Below are 17,216 nucleotides of genomic sequence, written 5' to 3' on the forward strand. Positions count from 1 at the left end.
CTGGTAAGTGCTTCTGCAGGGGGCCAAGCTTTATGTATCATGTGTCCAGTATTATCCACAGTGCTACTCATATGCTTCTTTAAGCAAGGGTGTCTTAAGGTGGGTCTTAAAGGAGGATAGAGAGGGTGCTAGTCGGGTATTGAGGAGAAGGGCATTTCAGAGGTGTGGGGCAGTCAGTGAGAAAGGTTTAAGGCGGGAGAGGGCTTTAGATACAACGGGGGTAGAAAGAAGACCTCCTTGAGAAGACCGCAAGAGTCGGGATGGTGCATAGTGAGAAATTAGGGCTGAGATGTAAGGAGGGGCAGAAGAATGTAAAGCTTTAAAAGTGAGGAGAAGAATTGAGTGTGAGATGCGGGATTTGATCGGGTTAATTAATAACCCCTATGATGTCACGGTCAGTTTAAGATCCTGAACTACCAATCTCTCCTTACACGTACTTAAACTTTCCATCTCTGAATATTCTTACACGATATAACACATCTCCCTTTCTGAGCCTCAGTGCTGTGCCCCCGTTACTGTGCAGCAGAGATACCATTCACAGGAGAACAGTGCAGAGCTTGTTACCCGGGAACGCTGCTCCATCCGTACATAGAAAAATAAAAGGAAACGGTGATGACACCATTTGCACAGGTCTCAACTGCTATTGTAATATAATGTTAAGTGTCACTGCAATAGCCATAATGCCCTCACGAGTTGTGTTACCACCACATCATTTGAGTGGCAACTGCTGGTAACCCAACTCCTGAAGCATCCAAATGAGTGCTCTGAACAGGAGAAACCACACTGGGAAAACCAGCGTGTCCTAAGAATCGATCCCTGAGTCCTTGGTGACCAGTTGAGGCCCAGTACGGGTGGGGAGCAGGGCACCCTCAGACGTGTGACACAGAGACACTTTCTGGTACTTCTTTCTGGCAGGATGAAGTCACTGTTTATTCTTCTTATACCTAGATCCTGCAGGTAGCCGGGGACCCCCAGCAAACTCTTGCTTAGCTAGCGTGGGGATGGGGGGTGAGCGCTCCGCTTACGTGCAGGGGCAGACTCCCGCTTGACATACGTATGCCCGAGTTCTGGCATATTACAGCCCGTGCCCTTTGCACAAATTCAATCTTAGCGCTTGCTGTTAGATGCTGGTTCTTGCCTCTCTGCCGTTAATTGGACAGTGCAGGTAGCTGTCTGGAGTCTGCCTTGTGTCAGCGGCTCCTAAACAAGGTTAGGGGAATCAACGTATCCTCCGATCGTTCTCATTAGCCAGATTTACACGGGCCAGCGGAGGACTCGGCCCTGAGAGGAGCCTCCAGTCAACTTGCTGACGTGTTTATGGAAGAGCAGGGAAACTGACGTCAGCTTGGGGAAGGAGGAGGGGGGGGGGGAAGGGAGAACAGCTCATTTTCAGCCCCTGGGGTCGCACGCTACACTCTGCACCAGGAATCACACTAAGCGAACGAGCAGCAGTATCCCGGGCATGTTTCTATGCTACTGTAATGCGAGCCTGAGTATGTTCAGGGTACATGTGAGTGCCACGTGTGGGCTGGCATATGAGCTTCGTTAATACCTCATCTTGATGCCACAGGCTGTCAGCGGTCTCATTCCCAGGCGCTGGGGTCTAACTCTACCCTCTGCCATGCAGCTCAGAGGAATCCGTGTTTACACGCTTCCGTGCATGCGGAAATGCTGAGCGTGGCTGGGAGTCTGAGTTGACTCAACCACATTGCCATAAACAACACTAATGTGAACCCCTCCCTTTAGTCCCCACTCACTGGAGACGCAGCCAGGACCCCAGCGCTGCCCCCGCACAGCCAGCCCCTTCTCTCCTGTCCCAGAGTAGGATTCAGGGCTTGCATGTGTTCCTTGTGACACGTCGCAGCCACGCAACGGGTCACGGATCGAAGGGGGGGGGGGGGTTCCACACATGCTCGCAATGCTAGTCCTGTCACAACCAGGAGCCCGGGCTCATCACGGAGTACTGAGGTCTGGGCCGCTATCTCCCAGCACCGTCCCATACCAACTGTCAGCGCAGGGTTACGGGTCCCAATTAGCAACATACAATGTGAAAACTCTCGCCCATGAAACGTGTTCCCTAACCTTTACACTTAACCCCGGGGCGGCCAACTCCAGTCCCCAAGGGCCAGCAACAGGTCAAGCTCTCAGGATAGCCCTGCTTCAGCACAGGTGGTGCAGTCAAAGACTGAGCCACTGATTGAGCCATCTGTGCTGAAGCAGGGATTTCCTGAAAACCTGACCTGTTGATAGCCCTTGAGGACTGGGATTGTCCACCCCTAACTTAACCCCTTGTGAGCCAGAGAGGCCAGCAACTTGCTCTGATAACGCACTGTATCTCTGCCCTTCTACAGACTGGCAGAGAACGGCAGCTAATGAGATAACCTCCTCTGATAACGCACTGTATCTCTGCCCTTCTACAGACTGGCAGAGAACAGCAGCTAATGAGATAACCTCCTCTGATAACGCACTGTATCTCTGCCCTTCTACAGACTGGCAGAGAACGGCAGCTAATGAGATAACCTCCTCTGATAACGCATTGTATCTCTGCCCTTCTACAGACTGACAGAGAACGGCAGCTAATGAGATAACCTCCTCTGATAACGCACTGTATCTCTGCCCTTCTACAGACTGGCAGAGAACGGCAGCTAATGAGATAACCTCCTCTGATAACGCACTGTATCTCTGCCCTTCTACAGACTGGCAGAGAACGGCAGCTAATGAGATAACCTCCTCTGATAACGCACTGTATCTCTGCCCTTCTACAGACTGGCAGAGAACGGCAGCTAATGAGATAACCTCCTCTCATAACGCACTGTATCTCGGTCCTTCTACAGACTGGCAGAGAACGGCAGCGAATGAGATAACCTCCTCTGATAACGCACTGTATCTCTGCCCTTCTACAGACTGGCAGAGAACGGCAGCTAATGAGATAACCTCCTCTGATAACGCACTGTATCTCTGCCCTTCTACAGACTGGCAGAGAACCGCAGCTAATGAGATAACCTCCTCTGATAACGCACTGTATCTCTGCCCTTCTACAGACTGGCAGAGAACGGCAGCGAATGAGATAACCTCCTCTGATAACGCACTGTATCTCTGCCCTTCTACAGACTGGCAGAGAACGACGGCAGCTAATGAGATAACCTCCTCTGATAACGCACTGTATCTCTGCCCTTCTACAGACTGGCAGAGAACGGCAGCTAATGAGATAACCTCCTCTGATAACGCATTGTATCTCTGCCCTTCTACAGACTGGCAGAGAACGACGGCAGCTAATGAGATAACCTCCTCTGATAACGCACTGTATCTCTGCCCTTCTACAGACTGGCAGAGAACGGCAGCTAATGAGATAACCTCCTCTGATAACGCATTGTATCTCTGCACTTCTACAGACTGGCAGAGAACGGCAGCTAATGAGTTAACCTCCTCTGATAACGCACTGTATCTCTGCCCTTCAACAGACTGGCAGAGAACCGCAGCTAATGAGATAACCTCCTCTGATAACGCATTGTATCTCTGCACTTCTACAGACTGGCAGAGAACGGCAGCTAATGAGATAACCTCCTCTGATAACGCACTGTATCTCTGCACTTCTACAGACTGGCAGAGAACGGCAGCTAATGAGATAACCTCCTCTGATAACGCACTGTATCTCTGCGCTTCTACAGACTGGCAGAGAACGGCAGCTAATGAGTTAACCTCCTCTGATAACGCACTGTATCTCTGCGCTTCTACAGACTGGCAGAGAACGGCAGCTAATGAGATAACCTCCTCTGATAACGCACTGTATCTCTGCCCTTCTACAGACTGGCAGAGAACGGCAGCTAATGAGATAACCTCCTCTGATAACGCACTGTATCTCTGCCCTTCTACAGACTGGCAGAGAACGGCAGCTAATGAGATAACCTCCTCTGATAACGCACTGTATCTCTGCACTTCTACAGACTGGCAGAGAACGGCAGCTAATGAGATAACCTCCTCTGATAACGCACTGTATCTCTGCCCTTCTACAGACTGGCAGAGAACGGCAGCTAATGAGATAACCTCCTCTCATAACGCACTGTATCTCTGCCCTTCTACAGACTGGCAGAGAACGGAAGCTAATGAGATAACCTCCTCTGATAACGCACTGTATCTCTGCCCTTCTACAGACTGGCAGAGAACGGCAGCGAATGAGATAACCTCCTCTGATAACGCACTGTATCTCTGCACTTCTACAGACTGGCAGAGAACGGCAGCTAATGAGATAATCTCCTCTGATAACGCACTGTATCTCTGCACTTCTACAGACTGGCAGAGAACGGCAGCTAATGAGATAACCTCCTCTGATAACGCACTGTATCTCTGCCCTTCTACAGACTGGCAGAGAACCGCAGCTAATGAGATAACCTCCTCTGATAACGCACTGTATCTCTGCCCTTCTACAGACTGGCAGAGAACGGCAGCTAATGAGATAACCTCCTCTGATAACGCACTGTATCTCTGCGCTTCTACAGACTGGCAGAGAACGGCAGCTAATGAGATAACCTCCTCTGATAACGCACTGTATCTCTGCCCTTCTACAGACTGGCAGAGAACGGCAGCGAATGAGATAACCTCCTCTGATAACGCACTGTATCTCTGCCCTTCTACAGACTGGCAGAGAACGGCAGCTAATGAGATAACCTCCTCTGATAACGCACTGTATCTCTGCCCTTCTACAGACTGGCAGAGAACGGCAGCTAATGAGATAACCTCCTCTGATAACGCACTGTATCTCTGCACTTCTACAGACTGGCAGAGAACGGCAGCTAATGAGATAACCTCCTCTGATAACGCACTGTATCTCTGCCCTTCTACAGACTGGCAGAGAACGGCAGCTAATGAGATAACCTCCTCTGATAACGCACTGTATCTCTGCGCTTCTACAGACTGGCAGAGAACGGCAGCTAATGAGATAACCTCCTCTGATAACGCATTGTATCTCTGCCCTTCTACAGACTGGCAGAGAACGGCAGCTAATGAGATAACCTCCTCTGATAACGCACTGTATCTCTGCCCTTCTACAGAAACCCAAGACCACAGGAGATAACATACCATGGAATGAAGCAATGTATTGAGATCACTTCTATATACCTACAAAAACCTAATACCGGAGGAGGTAACCCTACCTGCTGAAGCACTGAATAGGGTATTTTATTACCTTCTAAAACTGTGGTGTTCAACTCCAGTCCTCAAGCCCCCCCCCCCCCCCCCTCACCAACAGGTCAGGTTTTCAGGATATCCCTGATTGAGCACAAGTGGCAGTCTAAGACTGGGACACTGATTGAGCCACCCACTCCTCTACCTGCCAATCATGATCTGATAGCAGAGGGCAGGGGTGCAGACAGCTCTGCCCTGCACCTCTCGTGGGCCCTGCACACCTAGGGCTTCCCGCCATGCCTCTCGCTGTGTGTGTGACAGCTTCGCTGCCGGAGTGACGATATGCAGCCTTGTTCACCCAGCATTACCTGCAGAGCTACGGGTCACAGACCAATGGTCACTGCCACAGAAAGGGGCGCAGTGCGGAACCGTACTACATCCTTCCTACACCTGGAAGGTTTCCCAGAATATATCCCAAGCATCTGGAATTCTTCGGACTGGATTGTCCCTCATTACATCTGCTAGAAGGTGGTTCCATGCAACCACTCCTCATTCAGTAAGACATTCTTCACAAACCGCTATTCGGCTTCACACCTTCACCCTTTGTCATTGCGTTCTTTATAGCTGCAAACATGATTCAATATTGTGCTTTACTGATGGTTTTAGGTACAGTAAGTTGAAATGCATGAGACAGCATTAAACCTTATGTTAGGCTAACAGAAACCGATGCAGTTCCATGTGTTACGGATACCAGTACATTCAGGGTCTGTGCATCAAGGCCATTTTGATACAATACAGGGCCTATTCACCCTGCACCGACAGTGTGTATCCCAGTATTTTGCTCTAAATGTGCTCTCCCTGCCCCAGCTTGCACCTTGGGGAGAGTCAGTAGGAGGAGTTGGGGGGAGTTACATGGGGTACAGATTATAATGAGATGTATTACATTCTGCGTCTCTGTCCCAGCATGCACCTTGGGGAGAGTCAGTAGGAGGAGTTGGAGGGAGTTACATGGTGCACAGATTATAATGAGATGTATCACATTCTGCGTCTCTGCCCCAGCTTGCACCTTGGAGAGAGTCAGTAGGAGGAGTTGGGGGGAGTTACATGGTGCACAGATTATAATGAGATGTATCACATTCTGCGTCTCTGCCCCAGCTTGCACCTTGGGGAGAGTCAGTAGGAGGAGTTGGGGGGAGTTACATGGTGCACAGATTATAATGAGATGTATCACATTCTGCGTCTCTGCCCCAGCATGCACCTTGGGGAGAGTCAGTAGGAGGAGTTGGGGAGGAGTTACATGGCACACAGATTATAATGAGATGTATCACAGTCTGCGTCTCTGTCCCAGCATGCACCTTGGGGAGAGTCAGTAGGAGGAGTTGGGGAGGAGTTACATGGCACACAGATTATAATGAGATGTATCACATTCTGCGTCTCTGCCCCAGCATGCACCTTGGGGAGAGTCAGTAGGAGGAGTTGGGGGGAGTTACATGGGGCACAGATTATAATGAGATGTATCACACTCTGCGTCTCTGCCCCAGCTTGCACCTTGGGGAGAGTCAGTAGGAGGAGTTGGGGGAGTTACATGGTGCACAGATTATAATGAGATGTATCACATTCTGCGTCTCTGCCCCAGCATGCACCTTGGGGAGAGTCAGTAGGAGGCTTTGGGGGGAGTTACATGGGGTACAGATTATAATGAGATGTATTACATTCTGCGTCTCTGTCCCAGTTTGCACCTTGGGGAGAGTCAGTAGGAGGAGTTGGGGGAGTTACATGGGGCACAGATTATAATGAGATGTAGCACATTCTGCGTCTCTGCCCCAGCTTGCACCTTGGGGAGAGTCAGTAGGAGGAGTTGGGGGAGTTACATGGTGCACAGATTATAATGAGATGTATCACATTCTGCGTCTCTGCCCCAGCTTGCACCTTGGGGAGAGTCAGTAGGAAGAGTTGGGGGAGTTACATGGTGCACAGATTATGAGATGTATTACATTCTGCGTCTCTGTCCCAGCATGCACCTTGGGGAGAGTCAGTAGGAGGAGTTGGGGGAGTTACATGGTGCACAGATTATAATGAGATGTATCACATTCTGCGTCTCTGCCCCAGCTTGCACCTTGGGGAGAGTCAGTAGGAGGAGTTGGGGGAGTTACATGGTGCACAGATTATAATGAGATGTATCACATTCTGCGTCTCTGCCCCAGCTTGCACCTTGGGGAGAGTCAGTAGGAGGAGTTGGGGGGAGTTACATGGTGCACAGATTATAATGAGATGTATCACATTCTGCATCTGTCCCAGCTTGCACCTTGGGGAGAGTCAGTAGGAGGAGTTGGGGGGAGTTACATGGTGCACAGATTATAATGAGATGTATCACATTCTGCGTCTCTGCCCCAGCTTGCACCTTGGGGAGAGTCAGTAGGAGGAGTTGGGGGGAGTTACATGGTGCACAGATTATAATGAGATGTATCACATTCTGCGTCTCTGCCCCAGCATGCACCTTGGGGAGAGTCAGTAGGAGGAGTTGGGGGGAGTTACATGGTGCACAGATTATACATAAATACCGCAGATCTGCTGCAAGGAACAGAGCAGTGTGTCAAAACACTTCTTTTATCTGCGTTGATATATAGACCCTGGAGTACATGGTGTACTTACAGGATGAGCTAACCAACACACGGAACTAGATTTGTATTTTTGGAAGGATGGTGTCGACCGTCGAATGGTTTAAGCTCCCCGCCCACCAACCCCCAGGTGATCTGCTAATGGAAAGGTATAAAAGATATTTAAGTTTGCAAGTTGCAGTGTCTTCCTCCAGGAAAAGTGAAGAGAGAAGCAGGAGGAACCCGGCTCAGAAAATAACAATGACATTAAAAGCTAGGACTGGCTGATCTGGGATGACCTTAACGTAGTGGACAAGCCCATCCTACTTTGACCAACTCATGCAACTAAAACCACCATGTAAGTGAGATATTAGAAGGGGTTTCAGATGAGCAGCATGATAAGAATGGGATAAGAATGGGTTAACAATAAGTTTTTTTGGGGGGGGGGCTTTAACAGAAACGGATAGATTCTTAGCACACTAATGCAGGGGCCATCTGCAATGGATGTGGCAGGACTGTCCAGCTGAACCAATACATCGGAGCACATCGCGTTCTCAGCCTCCCCAGACTGTAATGAGACCTTGATGTTGTGAACACACGCAGATGCAAATGGAGAACTGTCAAGCTCATGGGCTGTGTTGACACTACTCGAGCTTGTGGCCTGCAAGACTAGAAGAGCCAATCACCATGGACACTCATCTGACACCCACAACCACCTGCCAGGATGGGGCTTCAGCACTACCGGCTGGAGACCGCGTGATGCTGAGAAGGCCGGTAAGACCGGTAAACACAGAAAGTATGAAGGACAACAGAGACCATTTGGTAAAAATGGGGAGAGAGAGGAGACGGATGTGTTCGACACAGGTACTGTATGTGTGGGCCTGGGTTTAATTCACATAATTAATACCCCACGAAATATTGTACCATTGTATATTTTCAATACAAAACCCAATTACACAAGTATAAAAAAAGTGTAAGGAGGGGATCACCAGTCATCTCTAATTGTGATTTATTCAAGGGAGGAGGATAGAAAGATGAAGGCTGCAAAGATCTATGGGGCAAACCCTCCAAGTCATGTTGAGGGGTTGGAAGTGACTGGGCTGTACCCACCTCTCGTGTAGCATTATCTTGGAGAAGGCTGTACAGCGGGGTGACCCGGGTTATCTCCAGCAGCACAGGCGTGGGGCTGACCTGTTCCTTGCCAGCCCGGCGGCACAAGTGGCAGCTGGATGGGCAGCGCCCCTTCTCTTCGCAGTGTATCTCCACCCCCACGATGAGCTGGTCGTCCGACAGCATCTGAGCTGTCAACAGCCCCGACAGGTAGGTGATAAACGGCATGGACTTCAGCTCCTTCTTGCTGCCCAGTTCGGTGGTTTCTGTTGAGGGAGAAATGAGGATCAGCCATCAACAAAAGTGCCGGTGGTCCAACCTCGCAGCTGAAGCAGGGGGCAAAACTCCTAAGCACCCCCGGGGCACAGGCAACGAGTACGGTGAAAGAACATAATTCTGTATGCATTTAGTGTTAAACATCCACGCCTCGGTGACTCTGGGCCTAAGGTACATTAAGCTATGATAGTGCTGATCTAGACACTACCGCTCGGAAACTCACATTCAAGTAAAGGTGAGGTGCCCTGATTGGCACTATTGCAGCTTATTGGTTTTCTGTGTCTCTGTCACCCAGCGGAGGAAGACCCTGCCATTCCCATGATTGCTTCGTCGCTTTCTCTATTACCCTCCGTTTCAGATAAATAAATCACAGGTTTCTGCCTCCTGTGTCCCTAACACCATTGACTGACAAATCATTTCTGACCCATCGTGCAGCTAATGGGTTAAAAAGATGGCTTCCCACATTCTGCCTCCGTCACCTTCTACCTGCACATCTAATTATCCGAAAATCTACAATTAGATTGCATGGCTCCCAGGGCGTCTTTGTAATACTCTGCTGCCACCTTGTGGCGGTATGTTAGAAGGGCACGAGGTGGCCGCACCACACCGACGCTTTTCATGTTGTTATTTGCATAGAACGACCACCTGCCAATGCTTCTAATACATCAGAGCAGACAAGCTGCACTGTCCCTAGAAGGGCCCCACAGACAAATGATACTGGAAATCCGTCTTTGGGCAACCACTGAACAAAGATAACACAGGATCTGCTGTGCGCAAAGTCCAAAAACATCTAACAGTAATTACCAGCAGTAGGTAACTTGTAGCACATGTATTCATTGATAGAGCCACCTGTGCTGGAGGGAAATACTGAAAACCTGACCTTTTGGTGGCCCTTGAGGTGGGCAATTGTGGGGGATTTGTGCGTGTGAGGAGGGTGAGTGAGGTGTGTGTGTGTCTGTGAGGAGGGTGAGTTGGGTGTGTGCGTGTGAGGAGGGTGAGTGAGTTGGGTGTGTGTGAGTGATGTGGGAGCGTGTGTGAGGAGTGTTGGTGAGTTGGGTGTGTGTGTGTGAGGAGGGTGAGTGAGTTAGGTGTGTGCGTGAGGAGGGTGAGTGTGTGTGAGGAAGGTGAGTGAATTGGGTGTGTGCGTGTGAGGAGGGTGAGTGAGTTAGGTGTGTGCGTGAGGAGGGTGAGTGTGTGTGAGGAAGGTGAGTGAGTTGGGTGTGTGCATGTGAGGAGGGTGAGTGCGTTGGGTGTGTGTGTGAGGAGGGTGAGTGCGCATGAGGAGGGTGAGTGAGTTGGGTGTGTGTGTGAGGAGGGAGAGTGTGGTGGGACTGTGTGTGAACAGGGCAAATACGTGTGAGGAGGTGGGTGTGTGTGCGAGTGAGTTGGGTGTGTGCGAGGAGGGTGAGCGAGTTGGGTGTGTGCGTGTAAGGAGGGTGAGTGTGTTGGGTGTGTATGTGTGAGGAGGGTGAGTGTGTTGGGTGTGTGTGAGGTGTGTGTGTGCGCGTGATGAGGGTGAGTGAGGTGGTTGTGCGCGTCTGAGGAGGGAGAGAGAGTTGGGTGTGTGCATGTGAGGAGGGAGAGTAAGTTGGGTGTATGCGTGTGAAGAGGATGACTGAGTTGGGTGTGAGAGTGTGAGGAGGGAGAGTGTGGAGGTTTGTGCCTGAGGAGCAGGAGTGTGGCAGGTTTATGCCTCTGAGGTGGGTGTGTGCATGTGAGGAGGGTGAGTTCGGTGTGTGCGTGTGAGAATGGCGAATGTGGTGGGTGCATGTGAGGAGGTGGAGTGAGGTGGGTGTGAGTGTGTGTGAACTGGATATGTGCATGGTGACTGTGGTGTGTGCGTGTGCAGAGGGTGAGTGAGGAGGGTGTGTGCATGTGAGGAGGGTAAGTGTGTTGGGTGTGTGTGCGTGAGGAGGGTGAGTGAGTTGGGTGAGTGCGCATGAGGAGGGTGAGTGAGTTGGGTGTGTGTGAGGAGGGAGAGTGTGGTGGGACTGTGTGCGAACAGGGCAAATACGTGTGAGGAGGGTGATTGAGGTGGGTGGGTGTGCGAGTGAGTTGGGTGTGTGCGAGGAGGGTGAGCGAGCTGGGTGTGTGCGTGTAAGGAGGGTGAGTGTGTTGGGTGTGTATGTGTGAGGAGGGTGAGTGTGTTGGGTGTTTGCGTGAGGTGTGTGTGTGCCTTGGAGGAGGGTGAGTAAGGTGGGTGTGTGCGTGTGAGGAGGGAGAGTGAGATGGGTGTGTGCGTGTGAGGAGGATGAGTGAGTTGGGTGTGTGAGGAGGATGAGTGAGTTGGGCGTGTGAGGAGGATGAGTGAGTTGGGTGTGTGAGGAGGATGAGTGAGTTGGGTGTGTGTGAGGAGGGAGAGTGAGTTGGGTGTATGCATGTGAGGAGGGTGAGTGAGTTGGGTGTGTGCTCGTGAGGACGGTGAGTGAGTTGGGTGTGTGCGTGTGAGGAGGATGAGTGAGTTGGGTGTGTGAGTGAGTTGGGTGAGTGCATGTAAGGAGGGTGAGTGAAGTGGGTGTGTGTATGTGAGGAGTGTGAGTGAGTTGGGTGTGTGTGCGTGATGAGAGTGAGTGAGTTGGGTGTGTGCGAGGAGGGTGAGTTGGGTGTGTGCGCGTGATGAGGGTGAGTGAGTTGGGTGTGTGCGCATGATGAGGGTGAGTGAGTTGGGCGAGTGCGTGTGAGGAGGGTGAGTGAGTGTGACGAGGGTGAGTGAGTGTGACGAGGGTGAGTGTGTGCGACGAGGGTGAGTGAGTTGGGCGTGTGTGTGTGGAGGTTGAGTGAGTTGTGTGTGTGTGTGTCTGACGAGGGTGAGCGAGTTGTGTGTGCGCGTTTGAGGGTGAGTGAGTTGGGTGTGTATGTGAGGAGGGTGTGTGTGTGTGTGAGGGGGATGAGTGAGGTGGGTGTGTGCAAGTGAGTAGGGTGAGTGCGTGTAAAAAGTGTGAGTGAGGTGGGTGTGATGAGGGTAAGTGGGGTGTGTGTGGGACGAGTGAGGTGATTGTGTACCTGTGAGGTGGGTGTGTGTGAGGAGGGTTTGTGAGGGGAGCGTGTACCTGTGAGGAGGGTGAGTAAGTTGGGTGTGTGTGTGGGAGGAGGGTAAGTGAGGTGGATGTGTGTGCGTGTGAGGAGGGTGAGTGAGGTTGGTGTGTGTGTGTGAGGGCGTTGGGTGTGCGCGTGTGAGGAGGGTGAGTGAGGTGGGTGCGTGTGAGAAGGGTGACTGTGTGGTGTGTGCCTGTGCAGAAGTTGAGTGCATGTGAGGAGGGAGAGAGTGAGGTGGATGTGTGCTTGTGAGGAGGGTGAATGAGGTGGGAGTGTGCGTGTGAGGAGGGTGAGTTTGGTGTGTGCGTGAATGAGTTGGTGTGTGCGTGAGGGGGGTGAGTGAGTTGGGTGAGTGCGTTTAAGGAAGGTGAGTGAGGTGTGAGGAGGGCGAGTGTGGTGGGTGTGTGCGTGCAAGGATGGTGACTGTGGTGTGTGCATATGGGGAGGGTGCGTGAGGTGGGTGTGAGTGTGTGTGAGGAAGTCGAGTTGTGTGTGTGCGTGTGAGCATGGTGACTGTGGTGTGCGCGTGTGAAGAGGGTGAGTGAGTTGGATATGTGTGTGTGAGGAGGGCGAGTGAGTTGGGTGTGTGCGTGTGAGGAGGGTGAGTGAGTTGGGTGTGTGCATGAGGAGGGTGAGTAAGTTGGGTGTGCGCGAGTGAGGAGTGTGAGTTGTGTGTGTGCGCGTGTGCATGTAAGTAGGGTGAGTGCATGTAAAAAGTGTGAGTGAGGTGGGTGTGAGGAGGGTAAGTGGTGTGTGTGTGTGTGTTTGTGTGATGAGTGAGGTGAGCGTGTACCTTTGAGTGGGGTGAGTAAGTAGGGTGTGTGTGTGGGAGGAGGGTGAGTGAGTTGGGTGTGTGAGGTGAGCGTGTGTGTGAGGAGGGTAAGCAAGTTGTGTGTGAGCGCGTGTGAAGTGGGTGTGAGCGTGTGAGTTGGGTGCGTGTGTGGAGGGTGAGCAAGTTGTGTGTGCGTGTTTGAGGGTGAGTGAGTTTGGTGTGTGCGTGTTTGAGGGTGAGAGAGTTGGATATGTGCATGTGAGGAGGGTGAGTGAGTTGGGTGTGTGCGTGTGAGGAGGGTGAGTGAGTTGGGTGTGTACGTGTGAGGAGGGTGAGTGAGTTGGGTGTGTGTGCATGTGAGTAGGGTGGGTGTGTGCATGTGTGAGGAGGATGAGTTGGGTGTGTGTGTGAGGAGGGAGTGTATGGTGGGAGTGCGTGTGAACAGGGCAAATACGTGTGAGGAGGGTAATTGAGCTGGGTGTGTGTGCGTGTGAGGAGGGTGAGTGAGGTGTGTGTGTGTGAGGGGGATGAGTGAGGTGTGTGTATGTGTGTGAGGAGGGTGAGTTGGATGTGTGCGTGTGAGGAGGGTGAGCGAGTTGGGTGTGTGCGTGTGAGGAGGGTGAATTGGGTGTGTACGTGTGAGGACGGTGAGTGAGTTGGGTGTGCACGTGAGGAGTGTGAGTTGTGTGTGTGCGCGTGTGAGGAGGGAGAGTAAGTTGGGTGTGTGTGTGTGAGGAGGGTGTGAGAGTGTGAGGAGGGAGAGTGTGAAGGTTTGTGCGTGAGGAGCAGTGTGGCATGTTTATGCCTCTGAGGTGGGTGTGTGCATGTGAGGAGGGTGAGTTGGGTGTGTGCGTGTAAGGAGGGTGAGTAAGTTGGGTGTGTGTGAGTGAGATGGGAGCGTGTGTGAGGAGTGTTGGTGAGTTGGGTGTGTGCGTATGAGTGAGTTGGGTGTGTGTGTGAGGAGGGTGAGTGAGTTTGGTGAGTGCGCATGAGGAGGGTGAGTGAGTTGGGTCTGTGCGTCTGAGGAGGGTGAGTGAGTTAGGTGTGTGCGTGAGGAGTGTGAGTGTGTTGGGTGTGTGTGTGTGAGGAGGGTGAGTGTGCATGAGGAGGGTGAGTGAGTTGGGTGTGTGTGAGGAGGGAGAGTGTGGTGGGACTGTGTGTGAACAGGGCAAATACGTGTGAGGAGGGTGATTGAGGTGGGTGTGTGTGCGAGTGAGTTGGGTGTGTGCGAGGAGGGTGAGCGAGTTGGGTGTGTGTGTGATGGATTGGATAAAATGCCTATTTCTTCATCTGTAATGTGTACCTTGCTATGATTCCTTACTCAAAATGGCTACCGCAGCTCCCCCTCCCATCAACTATGAAATCAAGATGGCACCCAACCCAGGAATTCCACCCAAATGCTGATGTGTCCAAAAAACTACAATAACAAGACCATACAAGGAAAAGACCTAACAAGAACCAATGAGACACTGACCTGTGCATTGGCACACAACCTTTAGACCTGAGACAGCTCCTTTTGCATACAATCCCCCCCTGCAGCCTCTATATACAAACGCAGGCTGTAGCAATAAAGGCAGACATTATCATTCTGAACTTTGTGTCAGTGTGATTTTTCTCAGTGCACGCACCACCTACGTAGGAAACCAATTTGGACGGGGACAGATACTCTCCGCAGACGTTTTTGTCTGATCCAATTCAGCTGGCGCCCAACGTGGGGCCCCGGGTCGTGAACGAACAGACAGCCGTGGACAGAGGGACCGAGGTGGACCAAGTGCGGATGCGGCAGGAGACTGATCACCTCTGGAGTACGGTAAGATAACATTTATTATCTACCGATACGCACTGTCTCCGCTGTTGGTCTATTTTTGTGTCTCATACGGCTCTCCAAAGGTCACCTAAAGACAGGTAGATATCTTGCGGAGCCCGTTTTAAACTCGAACCTGTTACCTAGACAATCTGTCACCCGGTATATGTTTATATGTTTATACGTGTTAGTCGGTGCCGCAAGTGGGAGCCCGAAGTGGAGTGGGATTTTTGCCGGCCGACTAGGGGTCTTGTTATTGTACGTTGTAAACTTGGTGGAAGGAGGGGAATGGGGAAGTAAGGAAAAGTCGGTTCAGAGAGGAACACGGTTTTCCTGGTAGCGACTGCGCGGTGGGCGCATTGCGGTGGGAGGGGTGTTGTTTATCCTGGTAGTGACTGCGCGGTGGGCGCGTTGCGGAGGGAGGGGTGTTGAGGTGCGCGTTACGGTTGGTAACAGCGCGGTATCCTGCCGACTGATTCCTGAACAACCTTTTCCTCTCTCTCGTAATCAAGTGGTATGTCATGTCCAAAATGTGTTTGTGTATTAATGTTGAGAATTCATGAGGACGGGTGGGGATTGTTGGGAGTAAAAGAGAAAGGATATAGCCCACAGGTACTTGGGCGGCAACCCCTAGACGTTAAACTGCCCGAACTCCTGTTTTTTTCCGCGTTAACGTACGCTTTGCAATAAAAAAGAAAGTGAATAGGAAAGAAATAGCAAGTGAATTTGCTGATAGATAATCAAGGCGTATAATGGTGTTGATGAAGTAGGTATTGAGGGTTATTTTTATGAAAGGTTTATATGCAGAAATTGGGATACAATTAGAGACTGTGAATATTGTTTGAAAGGGACAGAAAGTGTTATAAGTGAAAAAAAGGCAGGACATTTTTGCTAGTAATTGCAGTGCAGCCTTTACATGGGAGCAGAGGCGAGTAAGACAGAGAAAGGAGTCTTAGCCTGCCACCTAGTGGCCAAGAGAGAGAAGAGAAGGGAAAAGAATGGAAGTAGCCCTGTAACTGGTAAAATTTATTTAAAAGGTTTGTTCGTACTTGCCACACGAATGGGTCTTTTAAACCAGAAAATATTCTTTTTCCTTCTGTTCTAATGGCAACTAGAAAGAGAATCAGAACAACAGCAGCACAGACCGCGCTAAAACCCCCCTTTTTTCCTCCAAAGGAATGTGCAAAAGATACGGAAATTGCGCAGATGTTTAAATGAAAGAGGGGTCTTTTTCTGTGGGATTGATAAACTCAGGGAGCGCCGTCTCGTGTTTTTGAATCCCACAGGGAAACATACCTTACGTTAATATGGGTCAAAAGAATTCTGTTGTGGGACAGAAGGGTCCCGTTGCATTTATTTTTACCATTGCCAGGACAGAAGTTAATATAATAACAAGTATTGTATGTCTTTATTTATATAGCGCCATTAATGTACATAGCGCTTCACAGCAGTCATACATGTGGTAATCCAATAAATAACAGATAATAAAATAACAGATCATGGGAATAAGTGCTTTAGACATTAAGGAAGAGGAGTCCCTGCTCCGAGGAGCTTACAGTCTAATTGGTAGGTAGGGAGAACGTACAGAGACAGTAGGAGGGAGTTCTGGTAAGTGCATCTGCAGGGGGCCAAGCTTTATGTGCCATGTGTTCAGAATAGCCACAGTGCTATTCATATGCTTCTTTAAGCAAGTGTGTCTTAAGGTGGGTCTTAAAGGTGGATAGAGAGGGTGCTAGTCGGGTACTGAGGGGAAGGGCATTCCAGAGGTGAGGGGCAGTCAATGAAAAAGGTTTAAGGCGGGAGAGGGCTTTAGATACAAAGGGGGTAGAAAGTAGACATCCTTGAGAAGAACGCAAGAGTCTGGATGGTGCATAACGAGAAATTAGGGCTGAGATGTAAGGAGGGGCAGAAGAGTGTAAAGCTTTAAAAGTGAGGAGAAGAATGGAGTGTGAGATGCGGGATTTGATCAGAAGCCAGGAGAGGGATTTCATGAGGGGAGATGCTGAGACAGATCTAGGAAAGAGTAGAGTGATTCTGGCAGCAGCGTTAAGGATAGATTGTAGGGGAGACAGGTGAGAGGCAGGAAGGCCGGACAGCAGGAGGTTACAGTAATCAAGACGGGAGAATGAGGGCCTGAGTCAGAGTTTTAGCAGTCGAGCAACAGAGGAAAGGGCGTATCTTTGTTATATTGCAGAGGAAAAAGCGACAGGTTTTAGAAATGTTTTGAATGTGAGGGGCAAATGTGAGAGAGGAGTCGAGTGTGACCCCAAGGCAGCGTGCTTGGGCTACTGGGTTAATGATCGTAGTTCCAACAGTAATGTGGAAGGAGGTAGTAGGGCCAGGTTTGGGAGGAAGTATGAGGAGCTCTGTTTTAGCCATGTTGAGTTTAAGGCGGCGGAGGGCCATCCAGGATGATATAGCAGAGAGACATTCAGAAACTTTGGTTTGTACAGCAGGTGTAAGGTCGGGTGTTGAGAAATATATTTGTGTGTCGTCAGCA

The 17,216-nt window shown here is 50.7% G+C and overlaps 1 protein-coding gene across 1 annotated transcript in view; it reads right to left on the reverse strand.

Annotated features, from left to right (window-relative positions):
- The window catches only part of ASTN2 (astrotactin 2), a 440,720-nt gene that overhangs the window by 74,487 nt on the left and 349,017 nt on the right, over positions 1-17,216 (reverse strand). Inside the window, 1 exon segment of the mRNA XM_075579436.1 lies at positions 8,829-9,094. Coding sequence (XP_075435551.1) covers positions 8,829-9,094 — 266 coding nt within the window.

Source organism: Ascaphus truei, chromosome 21, assembly GCF_040206685.1.
Source record: "Ascaphus truei isolate aAscTru1 chromosome 21, aAscTru1.hap1, whole genome shotgun sequence".
In the NCBI taxonomy this organism is placed as follows: Eukaryota; Metazoa; Chordata; class Amphibia; order Anura; family Ascaphidae; genus Ascaphus; species Ascaphus truei.